Genomic DNA, 27371 nt, shown 5'->3' on the forward strand with positions numbered 1-27371 from the left:
TAAGCACTGACTGTCATTTCCTTACACACACACACACACCCCTACATGACGTCAAGCTCCTGAAATCAGAGAGAAGGCATCGGCACTCCCTTCAGTCAACTTCACACCCAGTGCAACTGGAAAGGCCTGTTTACACACACACACACACACACACAGCGTTTCAGACTCTAGACTTGATCTTAACACAGTGACTCCAACCTCGCCATTGTAAAAAATGCAAAGCCGTGTGTAAATACGAGCCCTGTTCGAGCTGCTGAAGGTCAGGGAGCTAAACAGGGTTTATAGTCCGCTGTTTTCACAGTCTCATATTAAGCTCAATCTTCAGCCGCCCAACCTCATGTTCCCAAACTTTGCACTTTCTGACAGTATTCAAATTCCTCCCCCCGAAAGGTAAATCTGGCCTCTTGTTTTTTTTAGGGCTATTTCATTTGTTTGGGTGTGGCAGTTTCACAGATATGTCAATGGAAAAGTTAATCCCAACTCAAAGGATGAGGTGATTGCCATCTTTGAATATTTCCTACAGTATTTACAATATTTCTACTGCCTTTCCCATCCTATATTTTACACAGCTAATAAAATGAATAAATAAACATTTAATACTGCGTATGAAAGAATAAATACTCAACTATTTTCAGTAAAACAAAGTAAAATGCAACTTTTAAATTAGAATTAAGCAGAACAATATAGGTTAAGAAATAACCAACAATATATGTGCAATTAAAAATGCTTTACATAAAATTTGGTTTATTTCAATGCAGTATCCTACAGGTCAATACAAGTACCAGAGGTCAACCTAATGATGTCCACCCCAAAAATTAAGGTAGTGGGGGAAAAAAACATTTTACAAATATCTGGCTGATAGTTTGTGTAACCTTCTATTATTACGCCAATAAAATAAATACATTGAATAAAACTACCACATAATGTACAGCTGAAATTTGAACATTCATTACTAAAACAAACAGTGTTTAAACATGGGTTGTGTCATGGGCAGGTATGTTGTTGACGCCCACTTGACTGATTTATTACACATGCAATTGAGTTTACTCACCTGTTGCTCACTGATTGCAACCAACAGTTACACTGGAACAAAGCCTGCAAAAGAGGCTGTCCTTTCATGTCTTTGGGTACTTTCCCATTCAAGCTTTTTGTGACTTGATCATGAGTAGGGCTGGGTATCGAATCAGATGTTCCAATTCGATTCGATTTCGATTTTCAAGCTCTCAATTCGATTCGATTTCGATTCGATTTTTGATTTCAATTCTCGATTCGATTTGACTAAGTGGCCTTCGAGAATCGATATTGAATTGACCACATTTTAAAAAACGATATATCGAAAAATCGATTTTTTTTGCCCAGCCCTAATCATGAGGTTTGTTTGATTGGTGTGAAAGCTTCACCAGAGAGACTGTATTTAAAGGCAGCTTTGCTTAATGTGAACAACAGTACAGTTCACTTTTGCTATGAAAAGAATACAGTCAGGAAGTGAATCACTACTGATCATCTGTTTTATGAGAATGCGGTATGTTACCCCATAAAAATCAATGTGAAAGAAATGCAATTTTTATTAGAGATATGGCTAAAGTTTCTTTATAGCAAGTCACAATTATAGTAGTTTTATATGTAGGCAAAGTACAGCTTCTATACACTTGTATAGGAAAAGACTAAAATCTCTAAAACTGTTTGCCAAGATGCTTCAATAACAAATGTCCAATCAGCAATCAAATCTGCCAACAATGGCATCATAAAATTCAGGCCCAGCAAATGAGCATGTGCATTCAGTAAACAAACAGACAATACCTTTAGCAAAAAGGTAATCGTCTCTTTTAACTGAAAGGCAAGACTTCCTTTTCTAGAGTTGCCATATTGAGTATTATGTTTTCTCTCATTCATATTTCTATGAGTGGTCCGTCTCCTCCTCTTCATACTGCCTGTGATAAGGTCTGAGTATAACAAAGGAGATTTTATTTTCATCAAGTTAACTTAAAGGTCACTAGAACTGCTGATCAATCTCACCAATAATTTAGCAGCAACCCACAATAATCACTTAAACAGTTCTCTTAGGAGCTTTTGAAACTTCAATAGTTGGTGAGAGTGGTAAACTACAGCTCTAGCTTTCAGAAAGAAAGACATTTGTGAATTCATCACATTTATAAATGAAAAAACCCTCACTATTTCAGCTCTATAAACTGTTACATCGACTGACTTCTAACCTAATGAATTTGCTCATATCATTATGAATTATTTACAACATATCTGAGAAGACACAGCAGGACACTCTAATGTGGTCAGATCACCGTATTGTGGGTCTTCTTTGCTGTTATATAAAGCTTCAGAACCTGAACGAGAGCCATTTCCACAGAGCTGATTACATGCTGATGTTCTGTCCAGTAATTTATCATTAATGACAGTGAGTCTTACGTCACGCTGTCCACCCCTTGAGATTTAACCACAACTAATCCCCTCAGAGTCTGAGAACACGTGGATGCAGTTCAATATCTTGTGGTGACTTTAAATAATGTAGAAACTTTTTACATTTTATTTCTTGCCTTAGAGAACCAACCATTTGAGCTCACAAAGACTGACGATGAAAAACAAAGCAAGTTACTAAGATGGCACCCATGCTTTATGACTTTATAACCTGTTCTTTCACCTGCACTTTCCTATTCTTCTCTATGTCAATACTGGCCTTTGTTTGTGTATATAAAACATGGCTAAAACTGAAACCAATTCAAAACAAGTGTGGGAAAGGATGTGTTTACAGAAACCACATCTAAAAGATGTTTTTATTTTCTTAAGTGATGATCAAGACAGGACTCATTACATATTTATGATATTGTAATCTACCAGAAATGAAACACTGAGAGCCTTGTTCCACTCCAGATGCAACAATAATATAACAGAACTGCTGAAACGACAAGGTGATGCCATCTTGAAGAAGCATTTGCATACAATTCATAAATCCAGGAATTACTATAATCTGTCATTTGCCAGCCATCCTTACACATGACATGATGACGGATTGTCTATATCTAAGCATCTCAAAAGATTACATACCTGCAATGCTATCTAGTCCTTGTAGATCAGCTTTGACTGACTGGATAATATCAGGATTACTACTTTCACATACATAAACTGCTGGCATTAAAAAAAAAAAAGTAAAAATTCCAGTGAAAAGATTTGCCTAGTGGAGCGAGAAGTGCTAATGGAGTAAATCATTGCAGTGGAAAACTGTGAGTCTTTGAGACTGATCAGGGTCAGCGGACCCCACACAGATCTGTGCTACTATGGAGGATGTCCAAACAAAGCACACCAGACTGAACAGCACAGAACGCATTTCGAGGACTTCGCCAAGATGTGAGCTGTAAAACCCGGCAGGTGCAAAGACATTTCAGACAAAAAGATAATTTGTTCATTTTTGATATCACTCCAAAACATAAAAGTTCAGTCATAAAACCTCAAAAAACAGTGACACCTGTGGGATTACAAATTTAAGAATCTGTTTAAAATATGCTGATCCTATGTTCTGACATAGCATCACATGAAAAACTAAGGTGAAGTACATTGTATTTAGCATTTAAGGTAAATTACAACAGACAAATGATTATCTTAAGCAAAGTGTAGCAAGAGGTTCCTGTCTGTTCCTGTTCTCTTATTGTTAGTCAAATGAACCAGATTACTGAGCCTATCACCTTTTGTTTGTAATGGCTCTTGGTGCCTCTGCCCCAGTCTTTGAGTAGTTATACTGATTGAATTAGGACTGTCAGACTGATTGGATTAGCACCTATGCATTTGAATGACACTGTTATGCTGATGAGATCAAGGCTGGGAAAAGGCCGGTGTCGGGCTGATTCCTGTACTTCATTTGCATGCTTTGTTTAAGGTAGTCACCCAGGTGCTTTGTCTCCATTTCTAAGCACTGCCCCCTTAAAATGTATATAAACTACAATGTATCACTGCCTTAGTCAGACTTTTGATGACTGCAGCGCCACACAGCGCGTTCTCAATAAAGAACTCTGCTGAAGATACCCAAGAGTCTCCTGGTCTCTGCTTCGACGAGGAAAACGTTTCCTACACACCCCATACCTTTCAGTACACATAGCTGGTTACCATGGTCAAAAGCTATCAAAACACCTCATCAATAGCTTCACAAAACTTTAAAATCAACATGAAACATCATTAGCAATGTGGCATATTTCCAAGTGACACAGCGTATTCAAGATGGTGATCCATACTAGAATTAAGTCAGACTAAAGAATTTTCAAAACGATTGTGGAGGACTCCTGAAACAATGCAGGCACCTGCTTTTGAGTAGCCTTTCTGATGGGATGTGGAAAATGAAGGTCAAGGTCATTTAATTGCAGCATGTGCTATTTACTATCTTTAAATTAAACTGTGTGACATCATATACTGTATATAGGCCTTATATCGACCATCCTGCTCTCATAGCAGCATTGGCCAATATAAAAATCCACATAAATCCTCATTTGTAAGTCTCTTTGGATAAAAAAAAAAAACAAAGATAAAAGCGTCTGCTAAATGACTAAATGTAAATGTAAATGTAGAACCTTTATTACATGATTACTGCATTATCCAACAAATGCCTAAAACAAAGCCTAAACAGCTAAAATTATCTGCCACACACAGCTTAGGTGATGTCAGCTGAAAAGATATTTCAGAGACAGCAACTACATTTGGAACAACATAGGGCTGGGCAGTATATCGAGTTTGTACGATATATCGATATTTTCTTTATAAGCGATTCGATATGAGGCAATACCGTTTATATCGATATACAGTAGTTTGATACGAGCGCATCTGAAAATACAGGACACAGACTGAGCTGCTGCGGTGAAAGTGCATGATCCAATTTGTTCTAAACATGTGACAAGCTTCATATTAAGGCCTTTAAAAACTGGTAAGACATAGTTTATAGTTTCGTTTCGCATATTAGTTTAAGCGGCTCGTCCCTTCATATAATCTGACAGAAAGGCTGCATGTGCCGCTGACAGACACTAGGCTACTCGCGCTGTTTAATGTGTTTGAGATGTGCTGTCTTCCTGAATGCATAACTTACATTTCACAGGTATATTCTCCATCTGTAAATGTTAGAAAGCCATGGAAATATTTCCATTTTTCTGTCAGAAGTGCATAAGCCTTCTGCTTTGGGATTCTCCGCTAAACTTCTCTGCTAGACTTCAGTGAACCGAATGAGCGCCGCCACGCACATGCGCGCAAACAGACAGAGCTCAATTAAATAGGAGAGCAATAATTCTGACTAAAATATACATTTCGCTGAAATATTTATTGTTGGCCAATAAATGTGACAATTAGAATTTTATACTTACAAGTAAGCCTATTTTTATGATAGCACTGACTGTAAAGTGACTGTAATGGGGTAATCAAAATAACCTAACACAACTAATAAATGTGCTTTTGTTCTCATTTATTTTCATTTTTAGTTTAGTGAATTTAACTTCTGCTTTAAAAGCCTTATTTTTGTTTTTAGATTGCAATGTTACAATGTTAGAATGAAATGTGATTTTAACCCTTTTTTGCACATAATAGCTGGGCGGTATATCGAGTTTGTACGATATATCAATATTTTCTTTATAAGCGATTCGATATGAGGCAATACCGTTTATATCGATATACAGTAGTTTGATACGAGCGCATCTGAAAATACAGGACACAGACTGAGCTGCTGCGGTGAAAGTGCATGATCCAATTTGTTCTAAACATGTGACAAGCTTCATATTAAGGCCTTTAAAAACTGGTAAGACATAGTTTATAGTTTCGTTTCGCATATTAGTTTAAGCGGCTCGTCCCTTCATATAATCTGACAGAAAGGCTGCATGTGCCGCTGACAGACACTAGGCTACTCGCGCTGTTTAATGTGTTTGAGATGTGCTGTCTTCCTGAATGCATAACTTACATTTCACAGGTATATTCTCCATCTGTAAATGTTAGAAAGCCATGGAAATATTTCCATTTTTCTGTCAGAAGCGCATAAGCCTTCTGCTTTGGGATTCTCCGCTAAACTTCTCTGCTAGACTTCAGTGAACCGAATGAGCGCCGCCACGCACATGCGCGCAAACAGACAGAGCTCAATTAAATAGGAGAGCAATAATTCTGACTAAAATATACATTTCGCTGAAATATTTATTGTTGGCCAATAAATGTGACAATTAGAATTTTATACTTACAAGTAAGCCTATTTTTATGATAGCACTGACTGTAAAGTGACTGTAATGGGGTAATCAAAATAACCTAACACAACTAATAAATGTGCTTTTGTTCTCATTTATTTTCATTTTTAGTTTAGTGAATTTAACTTCTGCTTTAAAAGCCTTATTTTTGTTTTTAGATTGCAATGTTACAATGTTAGAATGAAATGTGATTTTAACCCTTTTTTGCACATAATATAAAGGCTTACACATGGTTACATTCACTTTATTTGTTTTCATAGCCTTTAATATGTATTGTTTTGTTGGACAATATTGGGCAGTAAGTGAAATATATATATATTAAATACAGATTGTTTTTAATCCAAATACAAAAACGAAAATACCGAGATATATACCGTATATCGCAAATCGGCCAAAAAATACAGAGATATTAATTTTTGCCCATATCGCCCAGCCCTAGAACAACATGCACTGAATAATTGCACACAGTATGAAAAAGCATTTATTAAAGAAGCAAATAGCATGTTAACTTTACGGAGTTCCTAAACCACATAATTTAGCTAAAACATCAGAATGCAGAGGTCAGAGGATCAGAAACAGGTGAAGGACCTAGTACTGAGCGGTATGACCAAAAATTTACATCACGGTATTTTTCAAAATTATACCGGTTTCACGGTACATGATGGTATTTTTTTTTTCATGCATGACCGGGTGTTAACCATATTTTTGAGAGAGGAAATACTGCAGTATATTGACTAGTGTTGTCACGGTACCAAAATTTCAGTATTCGGTACCGATACCAGTGAAAATCCACGGTCCTCGGTACCAATTTCGGTACCAAAGCAAAACACAAAAACATGCTAATTGAACAACATTTTTATTAATAACGTTAAACAAAAATTAAATGTACAAAACTGGCAGGGGGCGGTGGATATTTGTGGCGGTCAATGTGGATATTGTGGATGAGTTCTTCTGTGTCATCACGTTCTATTAGATCTACAGCTTCAGTTTCGGAACTTTCACGCTTAGTAACACATATAGCGGTTCCCTTTCAAACAGTGTTGCGTTCCGAACGTTGTTTAAGTGACATACACCGGTATTTTAAAAATTCATATCATAACAAAAATAAACACCGGTATTCGGTATGAACCGGTATACCGCCCAGCACTAGAAGGACCTCTCTCTAAATCTGTGTTAGTGGGGTCTGGGATTTCAGGGATCTGTAACAAAAGCCTGTGGTGTCAGGTCACAGTATCAGCAAGGTGACACACTGAGTTACTGAGGACAAGGAAACCCTGTGTTAACACTTATTGGGGTGGTGTGCTTTTCAGATGCCATAAAGCTGGAGAACAGAGTCACAGGCCGAACAGGCCTCAATTCAGGCTGAACATGAAGGTCTATGAAAAGTTCTACGGAAAAAAAATAATAATGTTTGTGTGATCCATGTATATTAAAATGATGAAACAGCAGAGTGAGTGACAGATAAAAGTCCCAAAGATGCAAAACCTGGTCATAAATATAAAGTCATAAATATAAACACTGTTCCGAGGCTGATCTTTTTTATGCAAAGCATCCTTCCCTGTGCCTGAACCACCTCAATGGAGAATAATGCAAAATAATAACACATTTTCATATCTCTCCTCCTACATAGCAGGCTGAAACTCACCCACGACCTCACTAGTATGATTAGCACCAATGATTCACACCTCACACTCTTCCTCTGCTAAAACAGACACGCTCTGAAGAAGAGGTTAGAGATCTCGGAGAGGGCATCCGGAGATCTGAACAAGGATATAAAGTCCTTCGCTTTTCATTAAGCCACTTAACGGAAAACACACACGTTTGTGCTGCCTGTATTGTATGAAGCTCAGTCAGCATTAGTCACACTGGCATGAGTTATTAATGAGCACTGAATCTGTCCTCTTCCTCCTCCTCACACTGGATGGCTCAATTTTCCATCCTCTGGCACTCGCACCGCAATCTGTGCCTTATCACATTGAGAGGGGCAAGGCTGGGTATTCTCACTGCCTGTGGTCCAAATTAAACGTACTAACTGTTGACTGATTTCCCCTATAGACTAGTGGTTCTCAACCGGTTTGAACATTTGAATTCCTGTCCCTCTTCTTTTTTTTTAATTTACAGAAATTAGAAGTGCCCATAGATTAAAATAAGTAACTAAAAGAATTATAATAATAATAATAATAATAAATAAACTATTGAATTCCATACGCTTGGGGGTAATTTAAAATAAAAATGTATTTTAAAGCTTGTTTTGTTTTATTTTAAATAAAGTCATTTAAGTCATCTTGAGGCCTCATTGGAAGTCTGTTTTTTTATTTATTTATAGAAATCATCAGTGTCCACATATTAAAAAAAGTAACTTAAATAATTATAATTAAAATTGAAATAATTAATTTGTTGAGTTCCAGAAGTTTGGGGGTGATTTAAAATTAATTTTTAGTTTAGCTTATTAAAGCATGTTTTATTTTAAAAGTCAGTTTGCTTTATTCATTTACAGAAATTATAAGTGTCCACAGATTAAAATAAGAAAAATTATAATTAAAATTAAAAGAAATAAATTGTTGAATTCCAGAAGTTAAGGGGTGAATTGAAATAAGAAATATCTTGGCTGTTTAAAGGTTTTAGCTTATTTTTAAGCTTTTGTTTTATTTCAAATCATATTAAGTCATTTTGAGGCCTCCTTTGGAAGTATGTTTTTTTTTTTAAATAGATATTCGTAGTGTCCACATATTAAAATAAGTAACTAAAATAATATGTAAACTCAAAATAATTCAATTGTTGAACTGTAGAAGTTTAGGGGTGAATTACAATAAGAAATATCTTGATATTTTAGAGCTTATTTTATAAAACATTAGCTTATTTTTAAGCTTTTGTTTTATTTCAAATCATATTAACTCATTTTGAGGCCTCCTTTAGAAGTATGTTTTTTTTTTAAATAGATATTCGTAGTGTCCACATATTAAAATAAGTAACTAAAATAATACGTAAACTCAAAATAATTCAATTGTTGAACTGTAGAAGTTTAGGGGTGAATTACAATAAGAAATATCTTGATATTTTAGAGCTTATTTTATAAAACATTTAAATCATTTTGAGGCCCCCTTGGATGTTTGCTTGAGGCTCCCCAGTGGGCCCTGGCCCTTTAGTTGAGAACCACTGCTACAGATGGGTCTAAACTGCTTGTTAACTTCATCAGCACTGGCAGACCCACTGTTACTGATTTACCAAAGGACACTGATTATTAGTATGAGGCATATAGGATTTTCAGTTTATCCACTGAACAAAATGACTTACAGTAAAGTAAAGGTTAAATCAGCCATAAAAGACACTAGATTTACAACATTTACAGTGAGGAACATGAAAGTAGCCTTGACAAGCAGTTCAATTAACAGTTAAGGAAAGTCACCTTGTGTCAGTGAAACTCTTCCTGAACTAACTTTTTTTTTTATTTTTTCTTCCAGTCACCTGTCTTTTAGTCTAACAAGCTTGAGGGAAATAAAGTTCAACAGAAAAGCAAGCATGACGTCATTCCCAACAACAAAAACACACATTCATACGCATTAGTTTCAGTGCGGTCAGTGAGAAGATATTTCTCACCTGGCTGGATGAGTTCTCAATAACACCTGCTCCTTGCGGCCGGGTTGACATTTTCGCCCAGGAATTCTCAAAAACAGGGCCAAATGGGGAAATATAAATGGAAAAGTGTTTTCAGTGGTTGACAAGCATTTATAAGTTTGTCGTTAGAGGCTATTCGTCTGTTCTGACAGAAATAATCAGTGTTGCTAGCTAGCCTGAACTAGCCACGCAGACAGAGATCAACAAGTTGAAGCTGAAGCCCAACATCAGTCCATATGTGGAGATAAAAAACTTGTTTAGAAGTCTCCAGTTGAAAATAAAGAACAGGTCCTTGAGGAGGATTTATGAAGGGGGTTTTAAGTCTTCTCGGGGAGATGGAGCTCACTTACAACTTATATTTGCTTCCCAACCGAATAAGCGAGAACATTAATAATATAACCGAATAAGCACACGAAAATTAAAAGGGTCTCTCTGCGAGCGATATTAAGTGTTAGGCCAACCAAAAAAAATCACAATTTTACCGACCTTCAAAAACAAGTCAACAAAAGGTGAAAATACCTCAACCGCCAGTTTGAGATAAACGAAAACAAGCGTCGCTTGACTAAACACGGATGTGAAGAAAAACAACCGTGAGGGCTAATAATGAAGGACTAGCAAACGTAAACTGGGATTAAAAAAAAAAGAAGATCAATCCCGAAAAACCCTCATGATCCAAGAAACCGTCTTCCGCCACTCACTGGATCCCGGTGACAAACGGTTCTTGAATGAAAGGAAACGTCTGAGGGCTAGCGTCCAAAGACAAACATCCAGTCAGGTAGTAAAATCCATGATTGGCTTCGGGGCTGTGGTGAAACGGGTTTCAGTGGAGGCGGAACGATGTCGTACTGCGGCCGAGCTGCTCAAACGCTCGTGTCTGATGCCGGAACAAGCGCGAGGCAACATGGCCGATCTCCGGAGCGAGCGGAGGGGGCTGAAGGGGGGGGGGCAGCGACGGATCCGTGCGCGGATACTCTAGGCGTCAGACGGTGCTCGCATACTGCGGTATTCGCGGCCGTAACGGCGACTGTAGACGTGGGGTGACATCATGCGGTCGTTGTTACCGTGGAGATTTTGAAATTGAGCAGATGCCTGGACACAGGAAACAGCATCCGTGTGCCTGACCTGCTGGCTGCTGTGTGATTGAATGGGAAGTGTTCAAGTAACTAAAGAAAAGAAGCATTTAACTTTTCAAAAGAACGTTTAATTTTGAACAGGTTTGCTACAACAGTATTACAGTATACAGCTAAAATTTTTGACTTACATCCATTTCAAATCAAACAAAAAAAAATCTTAAGTCTAAAACTAGGCATGTATATACAAAACAGACACCACAAAGCTTTCATAGGTCAAATCTGAGTTCCTAAGGGATGTGTGAATCTCAAAATGACTCTCCATCTTTGACAGACAAAAGAATCATTCAACCCAAAATTGAAAACCTGTCACTGTTTACTCACCCTTATGTAAATCCATAAACAACTGCTGTTAATTTTTGTGGAGCACAAAATGAGAATTTCTGAAGAATCTTTACACTACACAAGAGCACTTTCTGTGAGAAACAAAATTAGATTTTAGGTTTTCACAAAAAAAAACAATCATCATAGTTCTTCATAAATCAGAATTGATGTCATGATGTTAAACAAATCTGATAAACTAACAGCTATCATGGAGATTTTTTTAGGTCTGTTTGTCAACAGCTATTTTATGGCTTTAGAAGACGTGCAATATAACAACACAAATGGACTTGGCATATTGGATTTGGCAGTCATGGTCACTATGGACTTCTTAGAAAAAAAAAAAAGCTGTGATGACTTTTAAATTTGTTCTTTGATGTTCTATTGAAGAACAGAATACAGATTCAAAACCACTCTAGGGTGAGTAAATAATATTTCGATGAACTACTTCTCTTCTTTAGGAAACAGTCCACTCTTAATAAATGAGGACATAATGCAAATACCTGAGTGAAAGTGTAATATACCTCTTTAAATAAACAAACATCAATCCACACACACACAAAAACAAAATCTGAAAAAAGCATGTAAAACCAAATCTTGATCAAATGTTTAGTCTCTTAGCTCCTCTACTGGCATAGTGAAAAGGTCAGAGAAGAAGCTCCCTTCGTTGTCACCACCACCAAAAACTAGAAGTGTTTGTGGGGCTGACTCTGGAAGTTCCTCTTGTTCATCTGTACATCCCTGTAAAACAAAGACAATTATTATAAATAATGAACTGAAGCCACTTGATAAGGATCTTCATAATTTGAATTTGAATGTTTTTACCTGTTTGCATGTTGTGGGCATGGTAATGATGGAATGTCCAGCTCGGGGTACAGAATTGAGCTGGGGAAAAGCCAGAGAGGACCAGCAACTAGTGTCTGAAGTGAAAAAGAAGGCTGTCTTTATACTCCAGGTTAAATATAATCTTAAAATCTGTCAACAGCATTTATACCATTGTATGAGGTCAGTAAGATTTTTTTAAGAAATTAATAATTTTACTCTAGGCATTTACAATTAAATAAATACATTTACAATGTTATAAAAGATTTAAATTTTTTAATAAATGCTGTTAACTTTCTATTGATCAATCCTGATTTTTTTTTTTTAAATGCATCGGTTTCCACAAAATCAGCATGTTAGAATGATTTCTAAAGGATACTTAAGACTGGAGTAATGGATGCAAAATATTCAGGAATACATTTTAAGTTCAAACCATTAAAACAGAAAAGCTCGTTGTAAATTGTTATAATATTTCATAATATTACTTTTACTGTATTTTTAAGCAAATGAATGCAGCTTTGGCATGTATAAAATATTTTTAACAACATAAAAGTCTTACCGACACAAAATCGTTGAACAGTAGAACAGAGCTGGGACAGTAAATCGATGCATCACGAATCGAGTAACTGTTCTGCATCGATTCTGAGATTATCGGAATGCATCGCGATTCTATCTGGAATCGATTCTGAGCTTAGTTTTTATTGAGATAAACGAAAACAAGCGTCGCTTGACTAAACACGGATGTGAAGAAAAACAACCGTGAGGGCTAATAATGAAGGACTAGCAAACGTAAACTGGGATTAAAAAAAAAAGAAGATCAATCCCGAAAAACCCTCATGATCCAAGAAACCGTCTTCCGCCACTCACTGGATCCCGGTGACAAACGGTTCTTGAATGAAAGGAAACGTCTGAGGGCTCGCGTCCAAAGACAAACATCCAGTCAGGTAGTAAAATCCATGATTGGCTTCGGGGCTGTGGTGAAACGGGTTTCAGTGGAGGCGGAACGATGTCGTACTGCGGCCGAGCTGCTCAAACGCTCGTGTCTGATGCCGGAACAAGCGCGAGGCAACATGGCCGATCTCCGGAGCGAGCGGAGGGGGCTGAAGGGGGGGGGGCAGCGACGGATCCGTGCGCGGATACTCTAGGCGTCAGACGGTGCTCGCATACTGCGGTATTCGCGGCCGTAACGGCGACTGTAGACGTGGGGTGACATCATGCGGTCGTTGTTACCGTGGAGATTTTGAAATTGAGCAGATGCCTGGACACAGGAAACAGCATCCGTGTGCCTGACCTGCTGGCTGCTGTGTGATTGAATGGGAAGTGTTCAAGTAACTAAAGAAAAGAAGCATTTAACTTTTCAAAAGAACGTTTAATTTTGAACAGGTTTGCTACAACAGTATTACAGTATACAGCTAAAATTTTTGACTTACATCCATTTCAAATCAAACAAAAAAAAATCTTAAGTCTAAAACTAGGCATGTATATACAAAACAGACACCACAAAGCTTTCATAGGTCAAATCTGAGTTCCTAAGGGATGTGTGAATCTCAAAATGACTCTCCATCTTTGACAGACAAAAGAATCATTCAACCCAAAATTGAAAACCTGTCACTGTTTACTCACCCTTATGTAAATCCATAAACAAATACTGTTAATTTTTGTGGAGCATAAAAGGAGAATTTTAAAAGCACTTGTGCACTACATTTAGTGTTTTCTAAAGCCATACAAAAGCTTTTTGGGAGAAACAAAAGGACATCCTAGGTATTCACAAAAACAAAACAAAAAACACCAACTTCCCCTCCATCAAAGTTCTTAAATCAGGATTAGTGTCATGATGTTAAAAAAAAATCTGATAAACTAAAAAGCTACCGTGGAGATTTTTTAGGTCTGTTACAAAAAAAATATTTTATGGCTTTAGAATACATGCAATATAGCACACAACACATATGGACTTCCTTGAATTTGGCAATCATTGTCACTATGGACTGTAGTCAATAATAGTTTGATGATTAACTATTAACTATAGTTAAAACAATAATAGTTTGATGAACTCGTCATGTTCTTTAGGAAACATTCTGCTCATAATGATTTATAATATTGGGCTTGTATGGGATCAGATTCCCATCTAAAGTATTGCAGTCACGGATAAAAAAAAATAACAAGCGTAAAAACTAAATTTAAAAACAAGAGCGAAGGGAAAAAACAGCATAAGCGTACAAAAAATAAAAATGTGCAGAAAATGTCTGAGCACAAAAACAGAAATATAACCAAGGAAAACATGATTTTGTGTGCAATTCGGAAATTTTTGCATGAATATTTCAGTTTTTTGCAATATGATTTTAAATGTGTTTAAAGCTTTGATTCATGCTTATTATTTTTAAAAATGCGTTATTAATTTTCTGATTTACGCTTATTTTTCTATCCGTGACCATTGTTTGCTATACTGAAAACTTTGCTTTCATTTTTAAGTCTTGTTCAATATATTTGTACTTGCGTTTTTACATTTTGTTTTCACGCTTGTTATTTTTTTATCTGTCACTGCAATACTTTAGATGGGAATCTGATCCCATAGACTTGAATCACAAATGCTTAGCACATCCTCCATAACATCATGGAGAGTTACTTTGAAAGATCTGTGCATAAATGAATGCTAATAAATGATGACAATGCAAATACCTGAGTGAAAGTGTAATAGACCTCTTTAAATAAACAAGCATCAATCCACACACACACACAAAACTAAATCTGAAACACTACAACATAAAACTAATATAAAAAATGCATGTAAAACCAAATCCTGATGCAAGTGTTTAGTCTCTTAGCTCCTGTACTGGCATAGTGAAAAGGTCAGAGAAGAAGCTCCCTTCGTTGTCACCTCCACCAAAAACCAGAAGTTTTTGTGGGGCTGACTCTGGAAGTTCCTCTTGCTCATTCATAGAACCCTGTAAAACAAAGACAATTATTATGAATAATGAACTGAAGCCACTTGCTGAACTTCATTATATGAATTTGAATATTTTTACCTGTTTGCATGTGGTGGGCATGGTAATGATGGAATGTCCAGCTCGGGGTACAGAATTGAGCTGGGGAAGCATCAGAGATGACCAGCAACTAGTGTCTGCAGAAAAAAAAAATATATATATATATATTAACAGATGATTATTATTATTTATTCCAGTTTAAATACAATCTTAAAATCTGTCAACAGCATTTATGGCATGACAGCATCAAAGTATGGGGTCAGTAAGACTTTTTACAAGAAGAAAATAATTGTATTCAAGGCATTTACATGTAAATGAAGACATTTACAATGTTATAAAATTTTGTATTTTTGAATAAATGCCGTTAACTTTCTATTTATCAATCTTGATTAAAAAAAATGAATCATTTCCACCAGATCAGCATATTAGAATGATTTCTGAAGGATCATGTGACACTGAAGACTACAGTAATGGCTGCAAAAAAATCAGGAATAAATTCATTTCAAAATATTAACACAGACAAACTCATTGTAAATTCTAATATTTTACAATATTTCAGTTTTACTGTATTTTTGATCAAATGAATGCAACTTGTGTATAAGATATTTTCAACTGCATAAAAATTTTACCGACCCCAGACTTTTGAACAGTAGTGTACTGGCAACAGAACTGGGGCATAAAACCTTAGTCTCACCTTTGTTGAAGATGAATGCATCACTCAGTGCGTTGTTTCCATTGTAGCCCCCATAGATCAGGAAGCTGCAGTCTGAAAGAACTGCACAGCCATGCCAGCTGTGATAAAGTAAGGGTCAGAGGTCAAATACTCAATACATCTAGGCTGATCAAGATATGCCCAATCATGTGACCATTATAAGACAACAATTTCAATTAAACATTTAATTTGCAGTAGAGAGCATGTTTTTAAAGAACATAAACTGTTCTTAGTCTTTATTTACTCCAAGAATGAATTGTCACATTTTAAATACCTTCTGGGAGAAGGGGCTGTTCCACTTGTCTTCACTGCAGAAAACTCCATCAAGCCTGAAATAGATTGTGACAACGTGATATTTTAAGCTTTTTAAAAGAGCACCTTCAGTAATTAATGTGTGAAAACAGTATGAGTCATACCAGATATTAAATATGCAGAAAAATTTAGAAAGATCTATGGAAGTATAACGGTTTCAAACAGGAAAAAAAAAAAAAAAAAAAAAAAAAAAAGTGTTGAAAAAAAAAAATGGATAAATGTCAATCTAACAGACTTCCTCAATCAACAGTAATAAAATGACTTTTATTAGTGGTGAAACATGTCCTTCCAGTGGCTGTTTAAACATTATGTTATTGCTTATTTTCCCCAATAAGAAACTAACTGAATTAAAAATCAAATAAGTCTTGAAAAGTGCGACAATTCTTGCAGTATTTACCGAGGTCTAGCATGAACATGTCATTGAAGCACACAGGGGTGTCCCATCCGCCAAACACAAAGATCCTCCCCTGCATCACACATGCTGAGTGCCTGCACAAACAAATCAAAAAGAAAATACTCATCTGCCACATGTACAGCTGAAAACAGTTGTGAAGAATCACTATCAGTCATGCAATTAATGAAATCATGCAACTTTGAATAAAAAGACATGAGTTGTCCTACCCAGAGCGTGGTGCAGGCTTCTCTCCATTGACAATAGGTTGATACCAGATGGCCATTTCAGGGTTAAAGATGTAGATGGAGTCACTGCAGCCGTCTGGTTCTGGGTGTGGGCGAGGAAACACTCCTCCAAACATAAAGAGCTCTCCTCGGAACATGCTGCAGCTGTGGTAGGCCAGAGGAGGCACTTTTCCCTGCGCCTAAAAGGGTAAATGAAATTCAAATGAGCTTTTTAGTATATTCAATATCTACTAGCTAAAACTATTACACCTGGATTTACTATGGACTACAACAAGATATCTGTAACACAAAAACAAATCTGTCGTGCCTAGTCATGTGTTACAGCAATACTGTATAGTTCTGAGTGTTTTAAAGGTTTTTGTTGTTAATCTTAGAATCAACTGCAGACTAACCTCAACCAAAGTCCAACGCCAGGTTTGTGTGTCTAGGATGTGAACATCATTAAACCATTTCTTATGCTTCGAGCCACCAAACACAAAAATACGCTTGGACTCTGGGTCATAGGTCGCTGTGTGACCAATGCGGGCCTCAGGGGTGGGTCCTTCTGCAAGGGTTTCAGCAGGTACCCAAGAAAGATCCTCTGAAAAACATTAAGAGCAGAGTTACATCTACCAAATAAAAACATTTAATAATATATTACAATCTATTGTAGGAAGGGATGCAGTGATTAACCAATTTCACTATTAACCACACTTTAAAATGTCACAGTTAATTAACTGTAGAGGCTCTGCTACACCGAGAGTTTCTGTTGCACGGAACGGAACTGTTGCAACTTGCGCAAAACGAAAACAAAGTTACACCGGCTTAAAGTGCTGTGCTTATCAGAGACACAGAGGCTAAAATACACACTAGAATAACTATGACAGAGGACCAAACAGCGAAGCTTCATTTACACCAAAAAAATGCCTGTAGTCGATAATGTGGGAGCATTTTGGCTACACCAAGAATGACCAGGGCGTCACTGAAATATTTCCATTAAAAAAGTTGCTGCTAAAGGAGCGTATTATGTAAGGGATAATGCACGGCTAGCTGTGCATTAAATGATTTTAATTAACAAAATAATAGACATGATTTTCTCAAGCCACATGTAAAATTAGATGAATTATTAAAATGAATACGTATTGATGACAATAACAGTTCAGTTAATTCCTATCATTAGTACCAGTTTCCCCTGAGGGATAAATAAAGGGAATATTAGTCTTATATTAATAATAATACTTAATTAAGATTGTGATTTATTATCCCCGTTATAGTATTATTTATGTTTAAGTCAAAAACCAACAAGATATTTTTTTTCACCATGTTTCCAATTCTCTACTTCAGGTACAAAAGAAATGTAGAAAGAATTCACAAATTCCAAAGGGAGAGATGGACTTTTGTTTGCCTTTATTATTATTTTGTGCTGTATTATTTGGTTACTGTGTTATTTCGGTTTCAAAAGGCAGCAATAAATAACAGTTTAAAATCTGAAGAGTGTTCATGTGATTTTATACATTAGTAGTGTTGTGAAATTAATAAATGCATAATAATCGTGGTAATTATGAAACCGTGATTATTCCTCAGACTCTAATCGTACCAACAAAATCTATAATCGCGGCATCCCAAATTTACTGACATGATGAGACCGAAACATAATGTGAAATGCTTACCTGTGCACAGTTTCCAAATGGGGTCTTTGCAGAAATGCATTCTGGCACCTTGTCCTCCAATCAAAATGGCTGTCTGAGGATCAATGGGACAGAGAGTTTGACCCCAGCGACCTGACGGCTTGTCCAGTGGAGCTGAAAAAGTCACAGTGTTAAACATACAATAACTACCATATCACATAATTCATATGCTCCACACATGTAAGCAATGAGAACATTCACTCACCAGTCTGTGAGGGGGTTTTGGCCTGCTTGCCTTTAGCTTTGTGGCTCTGAGAACTGGAAGCTGCAGTCTGTTGCTCCTGTTGTGAGAACAGACGTGTCTGACCTCCACGATGATCGTTCTTGCTCCGTCTTTGAGGTGTTACCTTTTCAGAGGCATTAGGACAGATGTTCTCCTTGCCTCTACCTTCATTCATTTCTTCTTCCTCCTCCTCCTCTCCCTGAGACCGCTTTCTCTTGCCTGGACACTCTCTTAATGCAGGTACTGTGGGGTTGCACTGGAAACATTGAATTGAGAGAAGACATTGCAGGTAAGTACAGGCAAATACACAGTGAATCCAACTCGGGCAGGTTCAACTCACCTCTGGAGTGCATTCCATCTGTGGAAGAGTCAGCCCCAGATCCAAAAACTCTGTAGTACCCTTTGGAAAACAGGATCATGGGTCAGTTACTGTATGCATAGGTCCAAAGACTTCACACAGAATGTAATACATTTTATTTCTTATACATCATGGATAACTTGATTAGGCTTTCAGCAAAGATTGTAGCATCTTTGACCGGAAATTTTCCCTTAAAGTCGCGATGAAATGGAAATAGTGACAGATCTTCCATTTTGTGACGTACATCCAAGTGAAATGGATGATTGACGAGGACTTGGTTCTATCCATTGAATGGTTATTGACTGACTGGCAGATCTGAATGCGAGCATGAGGTCGACTGTAAGAAAGGAGTGGGATTTAAGCGGTCTAAATGACTGAAGAAGACTGGCATACATCACCAGAAAGAAATCTGGCATGTTCACCAGAAGATCAAGTCATGACATGGATGAATGGTTCCCAAATAGATCAACAACATGCTTTAGGCTTTTAAAAACTGATGAATTTCCATTTCATGCCGACTTTAAAATCAGCACAGAAAATGTCATAAAAAGTCTCCAGATTTCATGTGGGATTTGTTGTGTAGCACAAAATGAGACTGAGCTTGTACAGTCTCTTACCCCAATGAGTTTTACATTTAAGGTTGCTCCACTGGACCAGACACCATCCTCACCAGATTCCCATGACAGACATCTGAGAAGAGAAATGTTTAGTAAGGGATTCAAGGTTACGATTAAATCATACTGAACTGATTTAACGTAAACAGTAAGCGTACTTATTGAATGGTGTTAGTTTTCCCATATTAATGGGTATGTTTCTCTCATCAGCAAGTCCCACAGAGACTGAATCTCGCTTTCCCCAGTCTCCTCTGGTGAAGAGAACCATCAGCTGGACACTAGGCTGGATCTCAATCGAGCTCTGCCAGCCATCACACCTATTGTGGGAAATACATGATTAAGAATACAATCCCCTCATACATAGAACACAGGTTTAACATATGTGACCCTGGACCACAAAACCAGTCTTAAGTCGCTGGGGTATATTTGTAGCAATAGCCAAAAAAACATTGTCTGGGTCAAAATTATTGATTTTTTTTTTAATGCCAAAAATCATTAGGATATTAAGTAAAGATCATGTTCCATCAAGATATTTAGTAAATTTCCTACTGTAAATATATTAAAACTTAATTTTTTATTAGTAATATGCATTGCTAAGAACTTTATATGGACAACTTTAAAGGCGATTTTCTCAATATTTTTATTTTTTTGCACCCTCAGATTCCAGATTTTCAAATACGTTAGTTGTATCTCGGCCAAATATTGTCCTATCCTAACAAACCATACATCAATGGAAAGCTTATTTATTTCAGCTTTGTATAAATCTCAATTTCGAAAAATTGACTCTTATGACTGGTTTTGTGGTCCAGGGTCACATATAGTTACCGAGACAAGTAAATAAGTTACAGTACTGTTGATACTGTGTGCACATCTCTGTTAGTCGCAAGAACTTTACGAGGCGGGAGACAGAAAGTCTGTATTGCACTATCAAGACTGCTTAAAAATATTAAAACATATGAAGCTATCTGAATATATTTCGTGCATTAAACTACCTGAGTCATTGTAAGCGTACACAGCATAAGTTGCATTCAAATAATATTAAATAGACAGCCAAATGCACACAATACATTTCCAATCATGTTTGTATCTCAGCGAATTTTACCTCAAAATCTGCTGTGGTGGTTCATCTACTCCAAATATGGCATAAACACCAAAGTCCTCCATTGAAACGCTTTTAGGTTGACACTCTCCACCAGAACAAATGCAAAAAAAAAGTTAATTAGTTAAACTCCGATAGATAAAGCCCTATCTCCCGCCAACAAAGCGCAATGAATATAAAACTCGCGCCACCGCCACGACGTTTCATTCACGAAGCGCAGTGATTGGATGAGTGGGCGGGAACGCAATGCTGTCGACCAATCCTATCGAAAAAGCAAACTGTTTTCCTGTTGTTGCAATGTTGATTGACAAGTAAAGTCGGCCAATGAATGATTGACTTCATTACAGGCGGGATGTGTAATTGTCATGTAGGAGGGTCAGGGTCATTCTTGTGACTGTAAGGTTTGGTAATCTATGTAGAGAATTTCACCTCATAAATCATAAAGTGAGATCACAAAAGTGACAAAATGCACATGTTATATACTTAACTATTATTATTATTGGGAAAATTCCATATACATAACCAGTTAAAAGTTGGTTATTATATAGTGTGAACATTTTGTCTCTTACTACTTTTTATAATCAAATGCATATAATCGTAATTTTAAAAATCCACAGAAGGGTTGTAATTTGTGCGATTGACTAGAGCTGCTGCCAAATCAAAGACCATCTGCTATGAAATAAGCACTACAAATCACAAATCACATAATTACTGAAATACACTGTCCTCTCGTGACACCTGCTGGTCAAATGCATGTAAATGCTATAGAAAGATCTTAACGTTTACATTTGCATACATGTCGTTGCAAAACAGTTTTAAACAGTTCCTTAACTTTACAGACTTTAATTTCTACAGAGGTTCCATATATAATAAGGCTTTAATATGATTATTCACTTGTGCTTAATATCAGAGTTGATCCATTAACTTTTGTGACCAACTTTTTTTTTGTTTGTTTTTTTTTAATTTGAAGGGTCTTGATTTCATGTGCACACTTTTTGTGTGTGTGGGGGGGGGGTATTCTTTATTTTAATTAATTTATTTTATTATTGTTATTATTATTGATATTTTAATTTTTTTCATATATATAAAAAAATGTAAAAAATTGTTTATCCTCTCTTCATTAATTTACGCGCTGTCGCCGTCATGTGACTCAGGCAGGCTCCGCCCATCATTAGCTCAACCTTGAGCTTCAACATCACAGGTGATCAAGGGTTGCTAACCAATTATTCGACGGTTTTTCTAATAAGGTAACGTAACAGTTAAACACTGTGCAGGCATCTAGTTGTCTCCCTTTTTGACAGTATTTGTCACTTCTGCAACACGACGAGGAATTTCATTTCAAATGTATGTACGCTTAGCAAGCACATTTGTAATGGAATGCAGTTAAAGCTAATACAGTATCAGTTTATTATTCCATTACCTACACTCTAGCTCATGTTATTTCGTGTATATTTTTATAATAATGTAAAGAAGGCAAATCTGAATGTTTGTTATTAGTATTCTGTTATCAGGCCCATAAAGTACAATCATTTTTAAAGACCAACATGTTTGTCGTGTATTAATATTATTGCAAATAGGTCTGTATTCTGCAGTATTCTATACATGTTTAAAATCTTACAGCAGATGATGGCAAATCATAGTATCAATACAGAGGGGAAGCGGCTTCCACGAATGGCTGCCACTCTAATGATGCGCTTTACCGCTGAAAGGGAGCCCACCTTTGGCATCCACAGGGCCAGTTTCAGGACTCTCAGCCCTAACAAGTTTGAAGATTCTACATCTACTGGAGAAGTCAGTCAATCCACCAACCCAGAGTTGTGCCACTTTGTTGACACTGAGGAGCCCTCTGCTGCGGGACGACATACCCTAGAAGACCAGTCATTGGAGTCTCCACCCCAAGTGGAGGACCTGGGCTCTGGCCCAGAGTCCCCTTCTGCATGGAGTCTGAGTAGTATTACAGGAGGTGAAACCACCCTAGAAGTACTGGAGGACAATACAGATGGCTCTCTTCGGAGGGACCATAGAACTGGAGGTTTGACTGGAGTTTCTAAAAAATGTTCCATTATGTTTGGTTGCAGATGTTTCTTCACTACCAGTGTTGTCTCGCTCTTTCAGTGACGTTCACAGACTGGCACAAATGTCGCGTAACAGCACTGTGTACCGAGCGTTTTGACAAGCTGCTCAGAGAATGCCCTGAGTACCACAACACTAAGAGCTGCTTTGCTGCTTTTGTACTGGAGAGAGGTGAGTGCGAGACAACGTTAATAGAATTAACTAAAATTAAAACCATAAAAATATTTTTGTTACTTGAAATAAAATAAAATATACTATTTATTTTGTTTCAGCTAGTTGCCAAAGGTAACATTTCTCATTTTCAGTTAGTTGATGTTTCAATTACTTGATGTACTGAATTAACTAAAACTGAAATAAAAATTAATAAAAGCTATAATGACACAATAAAAATGACAATAAACACCAAAATTGCTAAATCTTGGAAATTACTATACTAAAAATGGAAAGAATAAAAATAAAAACTATTTCAAAATAATAATAAAAATAGTATCTCCATCATACTAAATAACATTGGTGTGAGATACAATGCCAACCTCAGTGCTTTGAAAGATCATCACACTTCGTGGATTTAAGGATTGAAGAAGTAAGATTTTTCTGTTGGGCCAATAGGTCAGATTTGTACTTGCCCTTTTAATTTTTTTCTCTCATAAACATTTATACATTTATATTTTTCTCATAAAAAGTTACATTTTCTTTGCAAAAAAAATTTACAATAATACCTGGAAATCATACCATTATCTTATTTAAACAGGAAACCGTAAGACAGTCAATAAATTCTTAAACATGTTCAGTTTGTAATTTTCGATCCATTTTTACTGATAGTCATTCTTGTCATTTTGACAAAACCTCAACTATGTTAGCCTTGTTAGATCGTTTTACCTAGCTGATGGACAGAATTCACAACTCAGTTTAATAGAAAACCAAATGTTTAAACATTTTGTTGCATTGTGCATGTATAAAACCATTATGCTTGGTATATATGTGTGTGGGTGAAAAATATCATAAAATAATTTTATACATATTTGATGTGTGTGTCAGAGGTGCTTGACACAGGTGGGCAGTGTTGTGAGGAATATGAAGTGGTAGCTCTGGGATCAGGTCAGAACTGCTGCAGTGGTTGGCTTTCATACATAGGATCTGTCGTCCATGACTGCCATGCCATTGTCATCGCCCGCAGAGCCCTCAAAAGGTACAAAAAAAGTAAATATAGACACATTTCCATACTCAAGAGTATAGAGAGAGAGAAAGACGAAGAAATGTTACTTTATTTGCTGTTTTGTGTGTCCAATATATATTTAGATGTGGTTGGTCTCTGTTTCTAGACTATTTGCAAATTAAACTACTATTGCAAATTTAAATGTGAAAAGAATGTGTCTGTTTTCCTGTCTGGTGTCACAGGTACTTGTACAAGCAGCTCCTGCTGTTCTACAGTGCTGATCCAGAACTGAAGAAGCGCTCCATATTGCAAAGTGTACCATCTGAACGACTGCTTCAGCTCAAGCCACACATTTACCTCCACTTGTACACTAACAAAGCCTCCAAAGGAGCAGCTCAGTGCATAGTTTTGTAAGTTTAACTACTTTGTTTACACTCTATGTCAGGGGTCACCAAACTTGGTCCTGGAGGGCCAGTGTCCTGCAGAGTTTAGCTCCAACCTTAATCAAACACCTGAACCAGCTAATCAAGGTCTTAATAGGTACACTAGAAACTTTCAGGCAGGTGTGTTGAGGCAAGTTGGAGCTAAACTCTGCAGGGCACCGGCCCTCCAGGACCGAGTTTGGAGACCCCTGCTCTATGTTGTCTGCTCACTGCTGTGTATATTAGAAAACTCTCTATTGTGTATATTAAGGGTATTTACAACATGAAGAGTTGAAAAAAGTTATTGGCGTTTGTTTTTCCACAGACAGGCTCAAAGCAGTGCTTACTCCACACTGAAGCTGCAGTGCCACGCTAAAGGCTCTCTCATCCCTGCTGCCTTCCTGCTTCCAAGCGTGTGGGGTGCTCGCATCTGTTGCATGTCTGGCAGTGCCAAACTCACCCGTTGGACTGTCACAGGAGTGCAGGGGGCGCTACTGAGTCATTTCATCAACCCAGTCTACATTACCAGCATTGTACTTGGTAAGCTGTTCGCATTGGCAGGTAACAGAATTCTCCAAATATCATAATTGGATCTTGATTGAAATTGTTAGTCATTTTGAAATCCAAGCTGCCAGAAGAATGACAGTATTTATTAACATTTTCTCTACTTGTTGCCTAGGTGATTCCAGGTACTGCTCAGAGAAAGTGTCTGAAATCATTAACAAGCGTCTGGGCACAGGCTGGAATGATGCACTGCCTCCTCCATTCAAACAAACCACCATCTTCTTCCTGAGTGGAGAGCATGTGGGGCCCAATGAAAACACAGACCACTGCAAAGACCTCAGTGTCAACTGGTGTTTGGGAGACTCCAGTATTGAGATTCTGGACAGCACCACTGGTTATGCAATCAACAAGTCAGTCATACTAAATAAACAAGTTAATGACGATCTTCTCTTATGCAAGGGTTTAGTGCTTGTACAGTGTCATACATTTATAAATGTGCACCATATTGAAGGAGCTCATTTGTAACGGAGCCACTGCTAGATGAACAAGATCACTGCCTGTGTTTGTATATTCAACCACTCGTTTTGCAAACATTCTAATCCACTGTTCTGTCTCCTAGTTTGATATATCAAATAACTGTCAAATATATGAAAACAACAAATGTTACAATAAATTCATCACTTTTTCATTTTGATCTTCCTTTTTTTGTTCTCTCAGTTCTCCATTTGTAAGTGGTCCTGGATCGTCCAGCAGGCTTTGTAAAAGAGCATTGTACTTCTGCTTCAGAAAAGTCTCAGCGCTAGCACACCACCATGACTTTTTGTCCTTCACCACATACCGCAGTGCTAAAGTATGTGTATTTAATTTAGTTTTGATAATATCCACACACATGTGAAAGACATATTTGGGTTCATTAGTTAAAACTGAGGTTAACTATATATAAATGTGCCATTTTGTGCTCTATGTGGTCTGTTGTTGTTAATGGCTAATTTGTTTTGTTCCGTCTAGATGGCTGCCCAGCTGTATCAGGAGACCAAAACTCAAGTCAGTATGCAGTTTTTGGCCAACAATGCTGGACCATGGAACTCCAAACACTTGGTGGATTGCTTCAGTCGTTAAATGACAGGTTGAACAACCCTTGAAATTCACTTAGGTTCCTAGTCATTTCAGGCTTTTGATGTTCAACAGATATTTCCATATTCCTGTTTCCATATTTCCTATTGAATGTTCATTGATGCTTGTACACGTTCATATACAAGTTCCTTATCAGATGTTCACTTCTACTGAAAACATTTCTGTTCTAAAAAATGCAAGAGTACTACCAGCTATTTTGACCTGATAGTTAGTTAAAGTTTGTGTGGTTGTTTTGCTTTTGCAAAACAAGTTATTTCGATTCTGTGATTTGGTGTTTTATTGTTTATTTGATAAGAAAGATGAAGAGACTTTATGTTGGCTTGCCATACCTTCATATAAATATTAGAGTACTTTTACAAGCCTATTCATAATTTGTGATAAAGAATAATAAAACATTGTGAAGTTGTTGTAATGCGGTTCTTTATTTAAATGAATTAAATAATTGGAGGAACAGTAAAATAACTAGAACTTATTGTAAAGTATTCCATATGCCAAAAACAGCTTCGTTATTGTTTCTAGTCTTGTCACATTCAATAGTTAATTGCATGAGTTATGTAAATTATAGCCTATATTTTCAATTTAAGATGGTAAAATTCGACATATCTTAGTATTCAGACTGATCCACCTCAATGTCTATGGTGGTTATCAATGTTATGCTATTGGTAACAAATTGTTACTGTGTTTACACACCGATCAGGCATAACATTATGACCACTGACAGTTGAAGTGAATAACACTGATTATCTCTTCATCACGGCACCTATTAGTGGGTGGGATATATTAGGCAGCCAGTGAACATTTTGTGCTCAAAGTTGATGTGTTAGAACCAGGAAATATGGGTGAGCGTAAGGATTTGAGCGAGTTTGACGAAAGCGCCAACAGTGGGCACATGAGCATCAGAACTGGACCACAGAGCAATGGAAGAAGGTGGCCTGGTCTGATGAATCACGTTTTCTTTTACATCACGTGGATGGCCGGGTGCATGTGAGTCTTTTACCTGGGGAGCACATGGCACCAGGATGCACTATGGGAAGAAGGCAAGCTGGCAGAGGCAGTGTGATGCTTTGGACAATGTTCTGCTGGGAAACCTTGGGTCCTGCCATCCATGTGGAAGTTGCTTTGACACGTACCACCTACCTAAACATTGTTGCAGACCATGTACACCCTTTCATGGAAACGGTATTCTCTGGTGGCTGTGGCCTCTTTCACAAAGCAAAAATGCTTCAGGAATGGTTTGAGGAGCACAACAATGAGTTTGAGGTGTTGACTTGGCTTCCAAATTCCCCAGATCTCAATCCACTCGAGCATCTGTAGGATGTGCTGAACAAACAAGTCCAATCCATTGAGGCCCCACCTCACAACTTACAGATCTTAAATGAT

At 37.2% G+C, this 27371-nt stretch overlaps 3 protein-coding genes across 9 annotated transcripts in view; 1 reads left to right on the forward strand and 2 right to left on the reverse strand.

Moving 5' to 3' along the window:
- LOC107668475 (serine/threonine-protein kinase MARK2-like) overlaps positions 1–10832 on the reverse strand; it is a 52205-nt gene extending 41373 nt beyond the window's left edge. The window contains exon 1 of the mRNA XM_016460415.1: positions 9807–10832. Within this exon, the coding sequence (XP_016315901.1) occupies positions 9807–9857 (51 nt within the window). The 5' untranslated portion in view covers positions 9858–10832. The remainder of the gene's footprint in view (positions 1–9806) is intronic.
- A 201-nt stretch (positions 10833–11033) lies between these two features.
- LOC107668519 (actin-fragmin kinase-like) lies at positions 11034–20889 on the reverse strand. Of its 2 annotated transcripts, none has more exons than XM_016460434.1 (13): positions 20706–20889; positions 19762–19920; positions 19607–19679; positions 18972–19031; positions 18614–18887; positions 18391–18522; positions 17134–17321; positions 16724–16920; positions 16500–16591; positions 16065–16119; positions 15773–15870; positions 15121–15215; positions 11034–12016 (listed from the first exon to the last, which is right to left on the reverse strand). In XM_016460434.1, exons 1-13 carry the CDS (start codon positions 20765–20767, stop codon positions 11885–11887), a joined length of 1617 nt encoding a protein of 538 aa, XP_016315920.1. In that variant the 5' UTR covers positions 20768–20889; the 3' UTR covers positions 11034–11884. The 2 variants fall into 2 exon arrangements, with proteins under 2 accessions (XP_016315920.1, XP_016315913.1); XM_016460427.1 differs by lacking the exon at positions 11034–12016 and adding an exon at positions 14641–15039 and having other exon boundaries at positions 20706–20887.
- Positions 20890–21845: 956 nt separating this feature from the next.
- LOC107668536 (adenosine deaminase domain-containing protein 2-like) lies at positions 21846–26365 on the forward strand. Of its 6 annotated transcripts, none has more exons than XM_016460468.1 (9): positions 21846–21903; positions 22323–22734; positions 22818–22946; positions 23814–23964; positions 24174–24341; positions 24679–24914; positions 25033–25267; positions 25575–25707; positions 25866–26365. In XM_016460468.1, the coding sequence occupies exons 2-9, from the start codon at positions 22326–22328 to the stop codon at positions 25974–25976; spliced, it is 1572 nt and encodes a 523-aa protein (XP_016315954.1). In that variant the 5' UTR covers positions 21846–21903; positions 22323–22325; the 3' UTR covers positions 25977–26365. The 6 variants fall into 6 exon arrangements, with proteins under 6 accessions (XP_016315954.1, XP_016315939.1, XP_016315964.1 ...); XM_016460453.1 differs by having other exon boundaries at positions 21853–21949; XM_016460478.1 differs by having other exon boundaries at positions 21867–21949; positions 22326–22734.
- Positions 26366–27371: the final 1006 nt, after the last annotated feature.

Source organism: Sinocyclocheilus anshuiensis, unplaced genomic scaffold (assembly GCF_001515605.1).
Source record: "Sinocyclocheilus anshuiensis isolate Anshui unplaced genomic scaffold, SAMN03320099.WGS_v1.1 scaffold337, whole genome shotgun sequence".
NCBI lineage: Eukaryota > Metazoa > Chordata > Actinopteri > Cypriniformes > Cyprinidae > Sinocyclocheilus > Sinocyclocheilus anshuiensis.